This window comes from Microplitis demolitor, chromosome 8 (genome assembly GCF_026212275.2).
Source record: "Microplitis demolitor isolate Queensland-Clemson2020A chromosome 8, iyMicDemo2.1a, whole genome shotgun sequence".
NCBI lineage: Eukaryota > Metazoa > Arthropoda > Insecta > Hymenoptera > Braconidae > Microplitis > Microplitis demolitor.
In genome coordinates, this window is record NC_068552.1 from 16,645,830 (window position 1) to 16,665,232 (window position 19,403).

The window sequence follows — 19,403 nt, forward strand, 5'->3', positions numbered from 1 at the left end:
ACCTGAAAACGTTGCAATTTTGGACAAACTACTCGGCAACACCCCCAAGAGTATAGTTATACAACCAAAGATTTCATTTCTTCTCCTGTTCATCATGTTGAGTTTCATTTGTGGTCCAGTCGTGTTCGGGTTTTTGCGTCCATCCCCAGTGAGACGGGCATACATACACCAGAAAAGCAGTCGTGATAGTTGTTGCTGTTGTAGTAGAGACCTGTTATTATCGCGTGACGCTCGGCGATGTTGAGTAGAGGGACATAAAGTCGTGGCACACGACATGAGTAAAACAGTATTATATACACAAGGTCGGTCCACGAACTCGTTCAAAAAACATTTATTTTATTTATGGAAATATATTTTTTATTTTTAATTTAAAATAATAAATAATAACTAATGGGTGAAACAAAAACGCTATTAATAAAAATATTTAGGACCTTTTTTTTTTTAATAAAAGGTTTGGAAATCGAAGCGTCGAAGCCTTTTCAGGACTCGATTAGCCACGCAAACCGATTAGATAAGATCCGACAGGTGAATAGTATTCATTAAAAAGTCATTAATCCTTCAAGGTTGATGAACGCAACATTAAACTCTTTTATATTTATAACCACGTGCCTTTTATTTTTTTTCTTATTATTTTTTTGTTGTTTAACTTACACTTTTAAATGTTAAACATTAAGTAATAATATAAATACATAAATATATTATTATCTGTCATCCAGGTCAGTTTGTCGAGACGCGAGAATTATCGGCACCGACTTCCTGTCTTATTTAACTTACGTTTTTTCTTTGTTGATTTACATCAGATAGGCTCATTCTGTTAACACCTCGCTGCTGATTTGAAACCTCGAAAAGTACTCGACTGTGGATAGGAGTAAAATACCGAATTACGACCCAGTAGAGTAGAGGGACTAAGGAGGGAGGGAGGGAGGGTTAATTATCTTGATGAATCTTTAATTATAGCTAGCCCACCCTGCCTTTATTTTTACCTTTTTTGTTTCAAATTAAAAAACTACTGCTTACTTCACTGCGGAAGTCTAACAGCATTCATTTATTTAATGAGAAAAAAAAATTCAATTTATATTTCCTTAATCGTTTTTTATTTTTCCTGTTTTCTCTCTTCTCGCCTCATGTATATTTTAATCTACAATAAATCACATGTATGATAATTTAATAGTGTTTTTAATAAGAAAAATGTTTTAACATTTAATAATATTCAAATAGATGTTTAGAAGGCCTCATATATGTAGACAATAAATAAAAAAGCTACTTGAAGTTTAAAAGTTCTGGTGATGGAACCAAACGACCTCATGCTAATCGCACATCAAATTCATTTTATAACGTGCCGTAAACGTTTATACAACGTTGAGACAGGTGCTAGAACTCCTGCACGTGCTGTCCGAGTCCTTTATTACTTCAGACTTTCCAGCTTTTTTTTCTCTTATCATTATCATTAGTGCCGTTCTCGAAACTTTGAATTGATACATTTTTACTAAAAATTTTAATTTAAAAATACGATCGCGACAAATATTTTTACAACGCCTCAAAATAATTATCTAATTACAAATTGCTGAGATACGCATGATGATTTAATAAGTAAATATATCATAAAACCAGGCGCCAGCTTTTTTATTATTGTGCTCAAGTATTTTTTATTATCACTCGTATTAATATACGACGTGTTATGTTTTTTAATGGATTATCCTGCAACTATATTTATACCTCCTAGTCCGTACATTGCACTCGATAAACTCGAGTTTTATACAACACATCACATAAAGATTCTCGGATGATTAAAATTACCTTTAATTATTAATTTTTATTAAACTTAAATAAGACATAAACAGCAATTACACATTTTATTTTAAAAATTTCTTGTAAAAAAAATATTTCACGATGAGATAAAGTTTGTACAAGTAGTACACGTTTTAACTAAGTAGATAAGTGATTAAAAAAATATATACATATATATATTATAAGAAAACGGAGGTTAATTCCGTGCAAGCGTATAACTGGAATTCTTAGTGAAATACTTGATGGTTCGTTAGGCAGCCATGTTTTTTTTTTTTATTTTTTTAATCATCGAGTTGAGTTTTTTGTGACAGCTGTTTAACTGAGCAAAAACACAGGCATTAACTATGTATTTATATACATATATATTAACAAATATAATTAATTGACGGAAAAATGGAAATGTTATGGCATAAGATATTTGTATAAAAATAAAATAAATGTCGTCTTATGTAGATATATAAAAATAAACTAGAAATCACGTTAATTTGCATCGCTCGTTAAACAAACAAGCTTTGGCTTTTGCGCTTCTAATGGCTCGGTCATACTCGCGGTTTTCCGTGTGTCAATATTATACAAGTACTGTCGAGTGCGTAAACTTTAGTCTCAAGCCTACTACACTCGCCTAACGATAATTTCGTTTAATGTTTATTTAAAAGGAGACAGCCGTTTCGAGATGATCTCATACTGCATAGAGATACATTTAGATACGGATACAAGTACGAATACAAATGTGTAAAGTTTAGCAAATAAAAGAGTCACAGGATCTTGAGCCGTCCACTTGTACGCCCCCGACGTCACATTAGGCTTATTTTCCACATGGTTTTACACGCGCGGCAATTACAATAATAATAGCCCTCTAGTGTGTAAGCCCGTTTTGTTTTATTTGTTCTCGTTGTGAGGCCGCGGTTTTTACTCTACTCAACCGGACTTTATGTCCGTCTCATTTCTCGTTTGCTTTAATTTATTTAACGTATTCATTATATTACTTTATTTTAATGGTAATTATCAATATTTTTATTTGAAATTTTTTCCATAATAAAACAGTTTTTTAAATAAATTAATTGAAACTCTACTTAACTGAAATTTTTTAGATGATTAAATGATTAAATTATTTAATTAACTTGAGTCTTTGTTTCTAATGTTAACAATGTAATAAATTACAATGGGTATGTGTATGAGAAAACCATTTACGGAAATCAGTATGGGAAAAATAAATTCCCCACTTTGGTTTGTTTAACCGGATGTCAGCTATTACAGTATTAATAGAAATGCAAACACAGCAGAAAAACGAAAATTTTTAAAAAATAACTGACGAAAAAAATAAATAGTGTTCTAAAGAATGGTTCACGTAATGACCGATCGCCAACCTCCAGCGTGTCATTTGGCGCAAAAAACCAACAAGTCGGAACGCGAGTACCGCCTCCCGCCTTAATTCTTCGCGCCCTCTTGTACAAGTACATATATTAGTAAATAATAAATACACATTTTTTTTTTTTTCATGAGATACTTAATACACTGGCGAACCGATGGCTTAACAAAGAGAGGGCTTTAGCTCCAAATTAATACTTACAAAAAATAAAATATATACTTTATTGTCAAAATTAAAAGGAAACAAGTATTTCCGCAATACCCTATCTTTATACATATACATATAAATTAATAAATACTCTAGTACAAATATACTATACATATATAGAATATATATACATACAGTTACGGCTGTATGATGTCATTACATAAGCCAACGCGACCGTCATGCTCTGACACTGTAATAAATTGAACCACTCGACATAACAGACAAATACGAGTACTCTACTCATTTCGGCAACGCCTGAGTCACCTACGATTGTTTAATAATTTTAATTCTTAAACACTACCTTATATTCATATCTCCAAAATCTTTATTACAATTTTTCCAACCGTTTAATATTTATTATCACAATTAAAACATCCGTGGAACCATAAAAAGAAATCTTAGTTAGATCTTTTTTTTATTTATTCATTTTTTTTTTTTTTTTTTTTTAACTATCTGCTACTATATCTACAATAGTCTTATTATAAACAATTAAAGCTGAGGTGCGTGTTGTTAAACAGTTAGACATCGAACGTAAGCGTCATTTAGCCGATACAAGTTAGCGAACAAGCGTATGAGTATTCATCAGGGAGCGCCGTGTATGATAGATGTATTATTAAGATTAAAATCCGCAAACGTAATTTTCAATGTCACCATGCATTCATTATTCTCTCTCTCTCGTCGCGAGTAACTCTTTACATAATAGTATTGACGTCGATTAAATATTAAATACTGAATAGTAAAATTAAAATGAAATTTAAAAGAAAAAAGTTAAATATTCAAAAGTCAGGAATACAAATGAAGTGAAAAATATAAATGTGGTCCAGGTGGTAACTGATGTATACGGCAATTCAGCAGCAACCATCAGCCTTCAGACGGCGTTCAATAACCGGAAGTACATTACTCGACGCATCCGCCCAACCGTCTAATGCGTACGAGCGTCCCCCAATTCCATCTCGATTATTCGCTCTCTGTTGAGGTTCACGACTATGACGTCCTACTGTACTACTTATTTTTTTTTCTACAATACATTGACTAGAATTAATTTTTTTTCTGTTACAATATATACTAATAATAATAATAATGTTTATTGTTAATATTATTATTATTGTAAAAGTTAAAATATGGGAAATGTGTGTTTATTAGCCACTTGGTTACCCAGCAAACACATTCTCCTCCTTACATTCGATAATCTCTCTATGACCTATCGAGCGTCACGATTTTTCTTGTTACATTCTCAGGATCACTGCAATCTTTGTAGAACAGACGTGACTCTGATCAAGCCGCACCTATATTTTTTTTATATTTTATTTTTTTACAATTACGCTGAGTGTGTACAAACACTAGAGAACTAGACTCTTGGCTCGCGTGTAGGCGATCGATATAAATTGTGTTAAGCAAATTAATTGTACACAAACGTTTGTAACACGTAAAACCCTGCGTTATTTCCACAATTACCATTAAGTTAGAGAAAAAAAAAAAAAAAAACTAATAACAATAATAAATAATAATTGATTTAATTTTAAACGTTGTTAGAAATTGTTTTTAATTAAAACCCAACGTTAATGTTTTTTTAATACGATAATTATATTGGATAATGATCGTTCTGTGGACAGTATAATGGCATAGCGCGACAACTTAATGAAATACAAAAAGTCAAATGTCATAATAACAATAGTGATAAATATATTGTTTAAAATAAATGTTTACATGACGGATATCAACTCAGACAGAACTTAATTTTTTAAAATATTTACAAAATTATTTAACTGAGGTCTTGTAGTTTAGTGTCGTTTGATAGTAGAGCTATTCATTGACCCTTTATGTGACTTTAACTGAACCTCGAGCAAACTACGAAACGAGCCGTGGGTTTTACGAGCAATATTCCACTCGCACACTCATATTATATTTATATATATTATGAAGTTACTCATTACTAAATTTATTTGCTAACAAGATTTAAAGTTCGCGAGCGAACGGTTACGTGGGTTAGCCGCGCGTATAAAGGAAACGCCGAAGGAGTGCGAGCACTAATGAGAAGATCGTTTCAGGAATTCAAGGCTTCGCTTTGCTTGTCGATCCTCGCCTTTAAAAGCGGGATTTTTGAGCAGCGGCGTGCTACGTACGTTAACAAAGTTTCGACTATTGTATTGTATATTTAATATGCTCAGTAGTTTGGATAAAAATAAGAGTGAAAAATACCTGAGAGAAAGTAAGATGGAAAAAATGGCTGGCCCACCGACCCGCAGGGAGTGTAATAACGACGTGGCGTGCGAGTGTTGCGTGTCAGGAATGACAGACGCATGGACAGGAGGCAAGCGAGTCGGCTTTTTTACTCAGTATAAAAAAAATTAAATGTAAAAAAAACAAAGAATTAAATTTATATCGTCGAGTAGTCAAAATAATAACATAAAAAAATACATTTAGGTATTCTGATACTTAAATTCTTTCTCTTTATACAAATGATGTTTGGGATATAAATATATCTGTAATGATGATGATGATAATGATGAGTTATTTGTCAGAAGTTGAATAAGTTACAATGAGTGATTTTAGAAAAATTTCTGAGCTAAATAACAGATTATTTTGTTATTTTTGACATGACGAATAGAGTTTAAATATATATATATGTATATATGTATTTTTATCTGGAGTGAAGGATTCCCCATGTGAAATACCGTGGCCTAAAAATGACAGAGAATTCGCTTCACACTCGATCCCTTGAGCTTTTGCTGGCACCAAGAGCTGTAGTGTTGTGTAGTGTGTTGAGAAGAGACGCGAGACACTTTCATCCCGAATATTCTTGGCCACGTGGGCATATATATTTTTTATCACATGTGGGATTCGTGGTGTTGGAAAGCTGATGCGAGTCGAGCAGCCAATATTGCTGATGGCGTGTCCCCGGATAGCGAGCGCGAGAAAAAACTTTTCGAATAAAATATACAAAAAAAAAAAAAATGAATAAAAAAACCACGAAATATTTATGAAATAAAATAAAAAGTCGAGTGTATGAAACACATGAGGGAAAATAGGCACACGACTAAGCTTTCATAACAATTTGCATCTGTGGATGTTTCGTCATCTAAGTATTAAATATGGATGCGTTTTATGGCCGCAGGATTTCATAAATATATTTGTCGAGATGCTCGGGATGTTTTTTATTTATTTATTTTTTCATTCCTATCCAAGTGGTTTTGTCAATCACCAGTGACATCTAGACACACGAGGTCACGTCCATCGAATATTTTCATCATTTTAAGGAATAAAAGATCGAGGAAAAAATTTTTAGTTTCTGTAATCTGGGCTCAAAGTTCTCGTATGCACGAATAAAAAAAATATAAAACATCGTCTGGTTTCCCAGTGGTGCTCATCGTCAATCAGCGCCGTGTAATAAAATTTATAAAAAAGTTCAAGGGGTTAAAAAATTTCGTATAATTTTTTATTACGAAAAAATGAAATATTTAAAATGTTTTAAACATTGTTGTGTGACTTTAAAAATATACGAGACCTAATTCTTGCCGGTGACTCGGTAAACTTGACTCTCTATATAATACAACGTCAAAAAACTCGTTTCTCGATTATATTATATTACTTTTCACTAATGAAAGCCTGGACTGGGCGTCACTGTTCGCTAATGCGATTGCAGCTCGCGATAAGAACGCGAGCTGTGTGTGCGCGGTCAGGCTAAATTGTCAGCGTTATTTTTCCGCGTTCATTGTGTTACTAATACACAAGTTAAGTTAAGTTAAGTTTAAATATATATATATATATATACTTATATACCAGGTCTCTACTCCTGTTCGTTTTATTTTTATAAACATTTTATTCATTACCTTCATCACATCATTTACCGTTGACACAAGTGTTTGTAGAGCAAAAAAAAAAATTGAAATAAAAGTACAAAGTCTCATTAAAGTTATATTTTTATAGAATAAATATTTATTTGTCGTGTATATATATATTTATATAAAATAAGGAACGGGTGTGCTTTGAGTTTTACATGCATGTGTTGTACGAGGGTGATATAGCCAGGATGTCATCGAACATATATATATATGTATATATATATCCATACATATAGAGAGGTGAACCGGTGCAGCAGTCTTATCCCTTGGGAGCAAAAGCAACACGGGAAAGCAATTAGCCGAGAACGTCGTCGCCACCGTGGCCATCATCGCGGGATATGAGTGGTCATCCAATGCGTTAACGCTCGCCTTCTCTCGGCGTTCGGTTATCGCCAATCGAACGATCCCTTTTCTCTTCAGCTGAGTGCTAAATATATGCATGTCTATTTTAAATAATTTTGAAATTTCACATCAGTCTAGACTTGAACAATAGATTAAAATGAAAAAAAAATAAATTTTTTTTTGTTTTTTCATACTATTATATAGAGTGACTAGAATAATATATATATTACGTCAAAGTTATTCATAAAAAGTTGTAGTAATTCTTGCAAAGAAGCAATGTCGGCGGCGTGTTTTGAGGGTCGTGATCATTTGAGAGTCTAATTTATTGTGCGAGTAAATTAAAATGAATGCGGGAGCTGAGTTGCCAGTAAAGTAGACTCAAGAGTGTATATATATATATATACATATATAAAGACAGGGAACAAAACTAAAATAAGAGTAAGAGTAAGAGAGTTTGAGTTTGTGTAGTATACGAATATATAAGACTAAGAGTGATGGTTTGGAGCCAGTGTGATTAGGGAGGAATGTTGATTAGATCCATCAGAGTAAGTTGAGTTCGAGTCTTTAAAACATCGAAAACTATGACCTTCTTTATATTTTCTCTGTTGTCAACAATAAAGCTTTTTAAATTTTTTTTTCAAGGATATATATCTTGTATTGATATGTGTCTTATTAACGTTTAAAGTGCATTTATGTATATCTCTACAGAGATGGTACATGTATGTATGTCGACTGTCATTTAGCATACAGCATTCTGAGTAAAGAGTAAGGAAATGTCGTCAATCGAGGCATTGCTCGCGTCATCACTCAGACTTTTACGCAGGAGCCAACCATCTTGCGTATCTCGATTCTCAGCTCTCGGTTCTGGATTCCACGAGAACTAAAGTAAAAGAGTAAAATCGTATACTGCCGATATACGTAATCGCTCTGACATTTGTCACCCGTCACGGGGACTTATCTCCCGAGTCTGTCGTGGAATCCATTTTCCTACACACCTCTCGTGTCCCTACATGCTGCAGACATCCACGAATACCGATATTAAAGCGACAATCTCCTCGACAGCGACGCCGTTGACGAGTAGACAGGATGAGGAAAACTAAAAGGTTACCGTTGTGAATAATTTTTCTTCAATACAGGATAATTATAAAAATAAATAAACATATTTAAATCTTGTTTCTCACGTATGGAAATAGAATTTTATTTGAATATTTTCTCAGCGTCTGATATGAGTGTCTGAATTATTGCAAATGTTTATGTTCAAACAGATAGATAAATATTGCTATTACTTATATTATATTAATACAAGTTCTCAAGAAAATATCATTGAGGTAAGAGTTAAGATGTAAATCTCAAGCGTAGGCATAGAGATGCTCTCCTGTCTTTCATCAGTAAATTTGTCCTTGGATTCACTCAACTCGGCTTATATCTTCTTCGCCTTCTTACTTTATGGCATTAAATAGTTATCGATGTGCTCTTATACTCGACTCTTTTAGTCATTAAACACCCGTTGAGAATTTAAAAGCGTAGGCCGCCTCGAGATCTCATCATCATACTCATTAAAATTTTACTTAAAAATTTTTCCATCAACTATATTTTAATTATCTACAGTGACTTTATTAAATAACTTATTTTTTAATCAACTTAACTATTTTAAATAATAAACTCCAGTTATTTTTCATTCGCGATCGGTGAAGTCTCGCTCTTACATGAAATCCACCTCTCGCTATTTCTTATACGCTTACATCTTTTGATGAACTTACCGAGCAAGTAACCTTTGAAGCCATAATTAATATTTTATTTCACATCAATATTATTTAAATAAATATTTGAAGCCCTTACTTTGATTTTATTTATCCAATAGTAGATTTCTCCCTTACTATTTAATTGTCTCTCGGTCTTTCTTCAACGTGTCCTTCGCATCACGGACATGTCTACGTGGCAACATACAATACAGCCAAAGTCTAGATATTATGATGATGATAATGATGACGAAACAGAGAAGGGGCTTTTAGTGACCTTGAATAACCAGCTAGTCCAATGTCTCACTCACTCAATTTATTTATATAAATAATTAATAATAATAAATAGAATAACAATTGGTAATAATCAGACAGTAACCAAAAAGGGAATTCAATTACGTGTAAAATGTAAATATAATTACAGCACGCCGACATAACAGTAAGATAATCCGTCGAGAGGCGCTGCCTCAGCAATAAATTGTAATTTATGGTCCTGAAGAAGCCCGCGGTTCACTACTACACAGTAGTGTATACAAGTAGGCTCAGTGATTATGCTGTGTATCGCTCGAGAAATTCACGACTGTATCGATAGACTCCAATGTGATGATTGTATTCTCTTACTCGAGCTTATAAATACAAAAATTTTATCCTCTCTGGTTCTATTAAACTCTCATTGTGAATTGTAGATATACTTTAATATTATTTACTGCAACTTTGGTGGGCAATCCTACCGGCAATGTTATACTGCTGTCTTGTCTAGATTATCTGGTCACTTTGCTTCTCTATCATATATATTTATGCCTACTTCTTTCTCTCTCCTCATATATTTATTCTCTCAGCATCTTTTGCACGACTTATGCTTATATATTTATATATATATATATATATATCAATAAATTAATTGCTGAGATTTAACGTATCACGGCCGTAAACCAGTCAACGCTGACTACTCACTATCCCGTTTGTACTAATTGCATAATTACACATAACGTTTTATAATAAATATAAAATTAATTTATTAATAAATTAATGTATGTAGATTGTAGACAATAAAAATATCTGGTGATTAGTATTTAAAATAAATTGTACGTCTATCTCGAGATAACTCGGCTCATAAATGTAAGGAGTAAAGAAGGTTTTTAATTAACGCAATAAAAAAATAATTCAGTGGACGTCCGAAAAGTTAATCAAGTCTTTCACACGTTTACATGGATGTGGTTTATAAAAATGTATGTAAAAGTAGTATTAGTAGGTAAATATCTGTTTATATTTACGACGATCAAACTAGCCAGAGCCAGAGAGTGGTAGCTGGGGGCTTCCATGTAATTTATTGTCTTCCGTCGTTCGATGACGGCTGGCGCACGCCTTAACACTCTTTCTCTCTTAAGTCATCCTCGTAATCAATTTATTATTCTTCTAACACGAATAATTCCCACGCATTGATTTATATGTCTCGTTAAATATATATGTATATATATAATTATTAAATATCTTCGGTTGATCAGGGCAGTAAATTTTGTCAGCTAAAATCTCAATCTGGATATTAATAAATATGAGTTGACATTTACTTGGATAGTGAGTGATAAAAAACAAAATGCGGGCACTGATTTATTTTAAAAGGGACCAGACATCCGGTTTCACTTTTATTTTATTTGTCGAACCAAGATTTAAGAGTGTGACTATTAAACGGGCATGAAATTATTATGCCTTAATAATATGTACGTATAAAGAGTCGAGTGTGATTATGATGGCTAAAGAGTACTGAATACTGAGCAGAGTGGATAAAAGTGTGTCGTACTCATCGGTGTGTAGGTACTCATCATGAAAGCTTTAAAAGTCAAGCGTCTGTGTACACTTACACACTCTCGATATAATTAATAATAAGTATATGCTCTTAAATAAAACTAAAATGTTGAGTCGAGTTAAGTTGAGTTGAGTTGAGTTTTAGGTACTTGGATGTACACACATTAAATATTAAGAACTGTAAGACAAAACCAGCCGTATATATTTATGTACTGAGCGGTGTTGTAATTTGTTACAGCACATATATATACATATATACATATATATATAAATGTAAACGAGTGCGCGTTGAGTTGACGCGTCAAATAACCGTTTATCACTGCATCGACACAAGTCACGTAGTAGTGGGACCCCCTGACCACTTAAAAACCGTTGATCCAGGCGTTTAGTAGGAAGTGACGTCAGTTGTTCAGATCCGCGGTGGTAAATAGATGCTTGAGCAGCTCAAGCCCACGCGTTGGCAGATATCAAGGCCACTGGGACTATCACTCGAATTTTTTTACATCTATCCGTGTTGTGTATAAATATACATACATTACAATATAATACGTCTATCAGAGTATTAAATCTCAAAGCTCGCCTACTAAACAATCGCGATGAACTTGATCGGACTCATTTACATTTCCCGGTCATCATTTTCATTTCACTTGATTCATCTGCTGTTTCGTGCTCAATTAAATATCCACTAGTCTCCACGGACGCTTATTGTGAATACTAGATCTACTACTGTAACTACTTAACACCAAACCGCGACACCTTTCGCTTAAGAAACTGACATCGCGGGTTAAATACACGAGAACGGCACTTTACAGTGAGAAGACGAGCCAGACTGGTGGTTATGCATGTGTGGGAGTCGCTGTCACTCATTGTTGTTCATTCGCGCGAACCTCTTTCCCCTTTACTTGGAGCTGTGATACACTTGACGATGTAGTTCGCGATGATGTTTGCTCCTAATCATCGTAATCATCATTCCCATCAATCCCTCAACGTCATTATTATTTTTTAGTCTGTAATAAACACACTGAGTAGTCAAAGTACATACTGAAATAATCTCCAAGACATGTAATGTAAGATTGCTATCTCACTGAGTAAGTGAGCAAACTGATGGAGGCAGAAAGAACAGATCACGTGCGCGTGCGACATGATGATGCTTTGACTCTCGTCAAGTGATGACGAATGAGCTTGTTAATTCTATACGTATATATTTTGTATTACAGAGGCCACCGTCCTCGTCACTTTCGTATCCCGGCGCGGGCGCCAATGACGACGCACGTAGTCCAGGAAGTGGTGGAACACCTGGACCTCTCAGTCAACAGGCACCCACTAGTTTGGACTCATCCGATCCTGGTAAGTAATCATCATCACGTTTATTATTATTGTTATTATTACGATCATCTGTCAAGTTAATTATATATATATTAAATATATTTGATGTATGAGAGAGTGTTTATATTAAATACTTGTGATGATAGGAGTAAAAGATTGAGTGATTGTTTTATTATTTGAATGAGATGTTTCATCAAACAACTTGATGACAGTCACTCGACGTCAAGTGACATTAAAGGATTGTAACCACCCTTTACTTACGATTTTACAAATCCAGACATGCTACACGTAAACATTTTAACTCTGTCGCGCCACTATCGGGGCTAATGAGCGGTCTGTATCCCAATGGCGTCGACGCTCTGTACTTTATAAATTATATTCATAATATTCTCATACATATTCATTAATATTCAAATTATTTTAATCCCCGGTATTATTAAATCAATACGTTATTTATTTATCAAGTTGATTAATTTATTTTTCTGGTGATTAAAATTTAAATTTTAAAATTAAAATATAATTGAGTGGGCATGGAAAAATGTGTACCGGTCGAGATGAAGATTGCGCCACTGGACAACGTGTCCGATGCCCGAGTTATATTCAGTCCGTCACCGGACGGGAATACAAGTTCACGACACCATCCCATAAAGATTCATTAAGACTCGGTCATGTCTGTTCTTTTTCTTCTCTCTTGACCATCCTGACACTCTAGAATTTTTATCTTCAATGGTGTGACGTAGTTAACTGATAAAACATCGCGTCAATAATCAATGAGCGCCACCAGTCTGACAGAAAAAAAAATAATAATGATAATAATTTAAACAATAAAAGTTTTATTATTAAAACATCAATAGGTTGAGTACCACGGAGTTTTAAAAAAATACGCGATCTACAAATCGACTTCGTGCGCGATAAAATCCAACTTTAGCATGCTATCCACTCGTCAATTCTCAATTATACTATTATTTATATTTTTTAAAGATCCTCGATGACGGGTTCACTACACATTCACTCGGCTTATCTGCCTGTATACCATGAGCAAGTTGTTTGTTCGCGTTTCGTATATATTTTTTAAAAAACCGAGCGTATCACGGGACTATTTAGTCCACAGAGCGTCTGGACTCAAGTATACCCTACTTTGTTATAAAATGTGTATGCGTATATATATACATATTTATTGAATAACCTAGGTTAGCCTGATGTTGATGATAGCGATCAACTATAGGGTCCCTGTCATTGCGTCCGACTAAAACATTTGCTAGTCTTCATTACACGCACACATTTTTATAAATTTTTTTTTTCTATCAATAGATCGAGCTTTGAGTCTGCCTTCGAAAGGTAAAGGTCGATGTTAAAACTCACACACGGTTGAAAGTATAAAATACACTCACACAAGCACGGCTTGATGAGGTCCACTCCCTCTTGCGCCTGAAACCCTCATTAACGCACTGGCCTGTTTGCAGCCAGATAACTATCTGTCAGTCTCCGTTTACCCGCTCGTGTTTGGTTTCACTTGTGAAAAATTGCCCGGTCCTTAAACCTTATTTTTGATACCCCGGTTGTAAAATAGCACATAATGTTACTTAGGAGTATCTTTAATTCAAATGCTGATGGGCTAAACGCAATTTTATTTAAAGAACAGTAAAAAAAAATGTTGAGGTCACTCGAGGACATTTGCATGAAGACTCTTGCCGAAAGTCTCGTCCCACGCGACAAGTTTTGCGTCCCCGAGAGCTCTGACGGTGAGAAGGAGCTCCGACGAATGAGACGAAAGATCGTGGACGAGGATTTCTGGAATCGGCGGGAGGGTTTAAGATACAAGTAATGAGGCTGATTCCGTGTTTTCAGTGTTTCGAGAGTCCCTCGTATCGTTGGGTTATCGGCAGCCTCTTCTTCTCCGTAGCCCCCTCAGATCCCTCATTCTTGCTCTTGCGGACGAGCTGCCGAGAACGCTCTTGTGGTATAATGAGGCCTTGATGTCGTGAACTCCCTCACCTTGTATCACCGCATTTTTCTCGCTCTCTTTCTTTGCTTTTTTATTACTATTATTATTGTTATTTTTTTTATGTTACTTTGTTACTTAAGATTTTTTTTTCCACGGGTCATTTTCGCCACGGAGGCGCGTAAAACGTGGTAAGAACAAGCCACGTTCAAGCAACCGGCACCCTTTATTGGTAATTTTGTGGCTACGTGGACCACATTCTCTTGGTGACAACTTTCACACGTTATTCTTTTTCGCGAGTTTTTATTTAATTTTTGTTAATCATTTTTATTTTTATTGCCATCTTTACTCGGATATTTTCGATGCGTGCACACACACTGATTTTTATCAGTTCGAGGTCGTTAAGACACCGTACGTTACTTTTGAATGGAATATAAAAATAAATTTTATGATCTTTTAAATATTTATAATAATCGACTCTTCTTTCTTATTTTTTAATTAAAATATTTCCATCAAGATCTCATTAATTTTAATTTTATTCCATAATTAAACCTCTTGCGCCAATTAAAATTACGTTATTTCGATATTTATTTATACTTTAGAAACTCTATTACTAATTTTTATTTAACATTAACTACAAGATTCTCATATTATCAAACCAAACAATGAATCTCGAAGTCCATTGATTCGTCTCGAACGCCCTCTTATCTCACGAGGGTGATTAGCTTCTTGTTAACATGACGTTAGTTGATATAACCGCGGAAAAAAATCACAACCCAAGTGATTGTTAACAACGTAGCTTCTGCTGATACCCTACATCTCTATTATTCTCTCAATAATTATTTTACCATAAATAAATAATAAAAAAAAATTTTATTCAATTTTTTTTTTCTATTTTTACGCGTCAAATACATTTCATCGTTATTCTCATAAATGTCAGAGTGCGTGGGTGATAAAAAAATTGCCCATTTATCTGGGTGATTATTCTCTCAATTTATTTCTCCGTTAAATTTTTTTTTTATATATTTTTTACTCACTTCGTATCGTTGCAAGATCGCTCGTGCACTGCGACGAAAAATCAATTAAATCCGGGGCCCTGAAATATCGAAGCAATTACGTACAGTTTCCAAATCCAAGCGTATATATATATATATATATATATATATATATATATATATGCCTGCTATATCGATAGCTACATTATCGAAGTACACTTCGTGTTAGTCTGCAATTGCAGACGCAATTGAGCGAAAAAAAAAAAAAAAAAAAAAAAAAACAAACCAGTGAAACTGTTTATCCATTTAAATTCAACTCAATACTGTATTAGTACTTTATCCGAAAAAGCTTGTCCTCATTTTACTCTACATTGTCTACAAATTCAGCACATGTACAAAAATTTTTTAAAACTACCAGACATAGAAAATGTTTCGCGGCATTAGCCTTGTGCACTAAATCGTCTAGTAATTTTTATTCATAAAAAAGAATATCTAATCGCGCATAGGCATTTTAAAAAGTTGATGATTATAATTTAGAATAATAGAAGCTCAATGCCCCTTTTCGCGGGGCTCAGAGCCCAGCAACTCGCCATTTTAAAGAAATAGATAATATGCACCAACCAGGGCAGAATGATTGTAGTCTCAGATCATCGCATGCTGTAAATTTCCTGAGCGTTTGCGCGCGGTCAGGTTAGCGGCACAGCTCCACTCGCTTCTGCTTATATTTTTCTGCTGATGCCAACTGGATCACGCGAGTCGCCTTATTATTTTTTATTTATTTTTAAATCATTTTTTTACTTTCGTTTTTTAAAATACTCTCCTCTGCTTTTTCGAGGCCACATATTGCTCGCATGATACAACTCCACATCGTAGCATCTTGCGTCAGACTTCAACCACAAACCTATAGCTCGTATTTATTTTTACTATGCATTAATAATAATTATAATTATAATAATAAAATAGAAACTTTAGAATCCAAAGATCAGTTTAATATGCAAATTGATTTTTTATTTTAAATAAAATGTTAATTTGGGAAATCTATTGAATGTACGGGTCTGATTTAACGGTCTGAAAAAGTTGAAATATATATGAATTAAGACGACACCAGTTGAGAATCCCTGATTGACAGCTGTTCTGAGGCACGTAAGATAACCTAAACTTCACTCAGCCATGGCTCACGCCTGCTACACTAGTATTTTATACGCTAGTGTGGAATATAATATATATATTATACAGCTAGCGTGTATATATTAACGAGCTTTTATATTTTTTTAACCCGTCCATGCATAAATAGCCGGGCCGTGCTCTCATCGAACGATTGAGAGAGAAAATGAGATAGTTTTTTCGACTTTGTTCCTTTGATTGTCTTCTCAGAAGCATCGTTTCTTAATATTCGTAAAAAAACATATTTTTTCAATTCCTTAATCCTCGAAATATAAAAAGTGAAAGAAAAATAAAAATTATTACCAACACAAAACTTTTAAAAGTTCTCTCAAACGGCATTTTAAAGACCGTAAAAATAATATGAGAAAAAAAAGAGTCGTTAAATTTATCTAAATTTAGCAGAGCTTATTTTTTTTATTTCGTTGATATTTATGTGCGCTGGCACACAACAGTCGGTTCGGGAGCTGAAACAAAAAACTAGTTAGATAAAATCGATAAGGGTAGCAAACTAGTCTGAGTCTACTGGTCTTCTATATCTTACACTAGTGTAGTGTAGAGTAAAAATAAGAAAACATACTTTAAGTTAGGAGGAGTGCCGCCGTAAACACCATTTCATCCGACGAAAGTCTAAGTCTCAGAGCTTTTCCGCAAGGATTCACCATTTACTGGTGTGGAGGCAGAAAGCCACCCCTTTGGTTCTTTACTGTACCCAATACAAGTCCAAGTCGAATATAACGGCATAGTCTTGTACCAGCACTATCCTTCTATCTTCCGCGCATTCCTTGGGGTATTACGCCCCATGACAGAGGCCCGTGAATTTTATCCATTTTGAGCCTCTTCTGTGGCTGCTTCGGCTTCTGCTTTTGCTACTGCTCCAGTCTTTTCACAAGCAAAGGGTGTTTGACGACTTTTCCCTCGTCTACGAGCACTCCAGTGCCCTGAGACACAAGAAATCTCAGTTTATAACAACGTTAAACCATTATGGATTCATCGCACATCATCATTCGAGCGGTAGAATTTTTAATTCTCCTGGATTTTTCCACCAGCCGCTTATCTTATCAACTACAACACTTTAACCACTTTACATGCTTATTTTATTAATAGTCATTGATTATTCGTAACTTATAAATTTATTGTTATATTTTATTAAACGAGATATGTAGTATGGTAAATAATTAAAGTAAAAATTCAGGCTTTCGTGAAATCGTTTCGAGAAATAATTCCACTATTTTAATCGAGGCTTAATAAGTGTGTGGGAATAAAATATTTGTGAACTGTAAAAATTGACATTAATATCTAGGATACGCAGAGAATAAAAAAAGTTAAGATTCAAGAGAGTCTTTGCGACAGTATGAAATTGCTATGCGACGTTTCGGAGGCTTGGTTTGGGTTTTCAGAGAGAGTTTAAGGATTTTCTGAGTTTTGGGCATTCGAGCGAGTGAGTGAGAGAGATGAGAGAGGAAAACTGTAAAATAGGGAAGAGGCTGGCAGAGTTTTGGCGAATGAACAAGCCAGCTAGTGAGAGAGAAAGATAAAAAGAGTAAAAGGGATCCATCTCCCGAGTGTTGCGACGACGATGGAAGCAGGAAAGTGCAGTCATCCGGAATAAACGAGGAGGAGAGCCAAAGTTCTCGGTTCAAGTTCGAAACCCGTGGGTTGAGAATGAGTTTGCGTCGCGTCGGTGATGAAACTTTGCCGTGACGAGAAAGAGGGGTTGTCACACCGTTTTCCCTCGCTATCTCCCGTAAAACCGCCGTGCCACACCCAACCCCCTTTCTCCTATACTCTCGTGCCTGATGGCCCCTTCCCCCTCGCGTCTCTTTACTCCTTTCTACCCTTAGCACGCTGTTCCAACTCTCTCATCATTTTCACTACAGAGAAGGCATTGTGAATGCTAAACTTGAAAGAAGAACTACTTTGTGAGGCCAAACGAAAAAGATTGCTTGGAAAAGTATATCTGTTTCAGTTGAAAAAGATTTTTAATCGTTTTGATGTCTCTGGATTTTATTGTAGCCTGTGAATTTTTTTTTTTATTCATTATCTGCATAAAATCAAACTCATTCAAAGCGATTTATAATTCGTCATGACAGTGACTAAATTAATTTCAGCGTGTGTCGAGCATTACTCTGCAGTGGGCGAATAAATTTCTGGCTTAAGGCTAGCCAAGAAATGTTTTTGTAGTTTATATAAACATAAAATAAAATAATAAATGTTTAAAAAGCGATGAGAAGGCCATCGGGGTAAAAGAACACATCACCTTAAATATTTTTTTTCTATATATATATATATACATGTATTTATAAAAGATAAAGATATGAGGGCTGTGACATATTTTTGCGAGTGCCGTGACGCTAAATATAACGCGTGACTCAGGGTGAGTGAAGAGTTGTCGGGGTAAAAATACTTCAGAGAAGTGGTCGACAGAGAAAGTAAATGAGCCGCACGTTTGCATGCACAGATATATAATACTATCTGGACACCGACTAACGTTTAGTTATGATAAATATATACATATGTGTAGTTATGTGTATCACAACACACGATTAATAATATAACAACTAAACCGCAGCGTCACAGAATTCAGACTCAAATATATATACTCTGTGAATTTGATGGGTCTGCTGTTATGTAGCGGAGCCATCGTTGGACATTCGAGGACCGGTCTTATTTGACGACGAGGAAGAAAAGATTAAAAAAAAATTAAAAATAATATATATATATATATATATATATATATATATATATACAGAAAAAAAAATTGAAAAGAAAAATAAAAATATAAAACATTAAGTTAGAGTGAAATAAAATATAAGAGAAGACGAGAGCAGAAGAACGTGAAGAGATGTCTTTTTTTATTCTGCTGGGACGAACAGACTTTGCTCTTGG

The 19,403-nt window shown here is 34.5% G+C and overlaps 1 protein-coding gene across 5 annotated transcripts in view; it reads left to right on the forward strand.

Moving 5' to 3' along the window:
* The window catches only part of LOC103578861 (homeobox protein homothorax), a 262,266-nt gene that overhangs the window by 67,462 nt on the left and 175,401 nt on the right, over nt 1–19,403 (forward strand). For all 5 annotated transcript variants that reach the window (XM_053741611.1, XM_053741613.1, XM_053741612.1 and 2 more), the window contains exon 7: nt 12,308–12,437. In XM_053741611.1, coding sequence (XP_053597586.1) covers nt 12,308–12,437 — 130 coding nt within the window. The remainder of the gene's footprint in view (nt 1–12,307; nt 12,438–19,403) is intronic.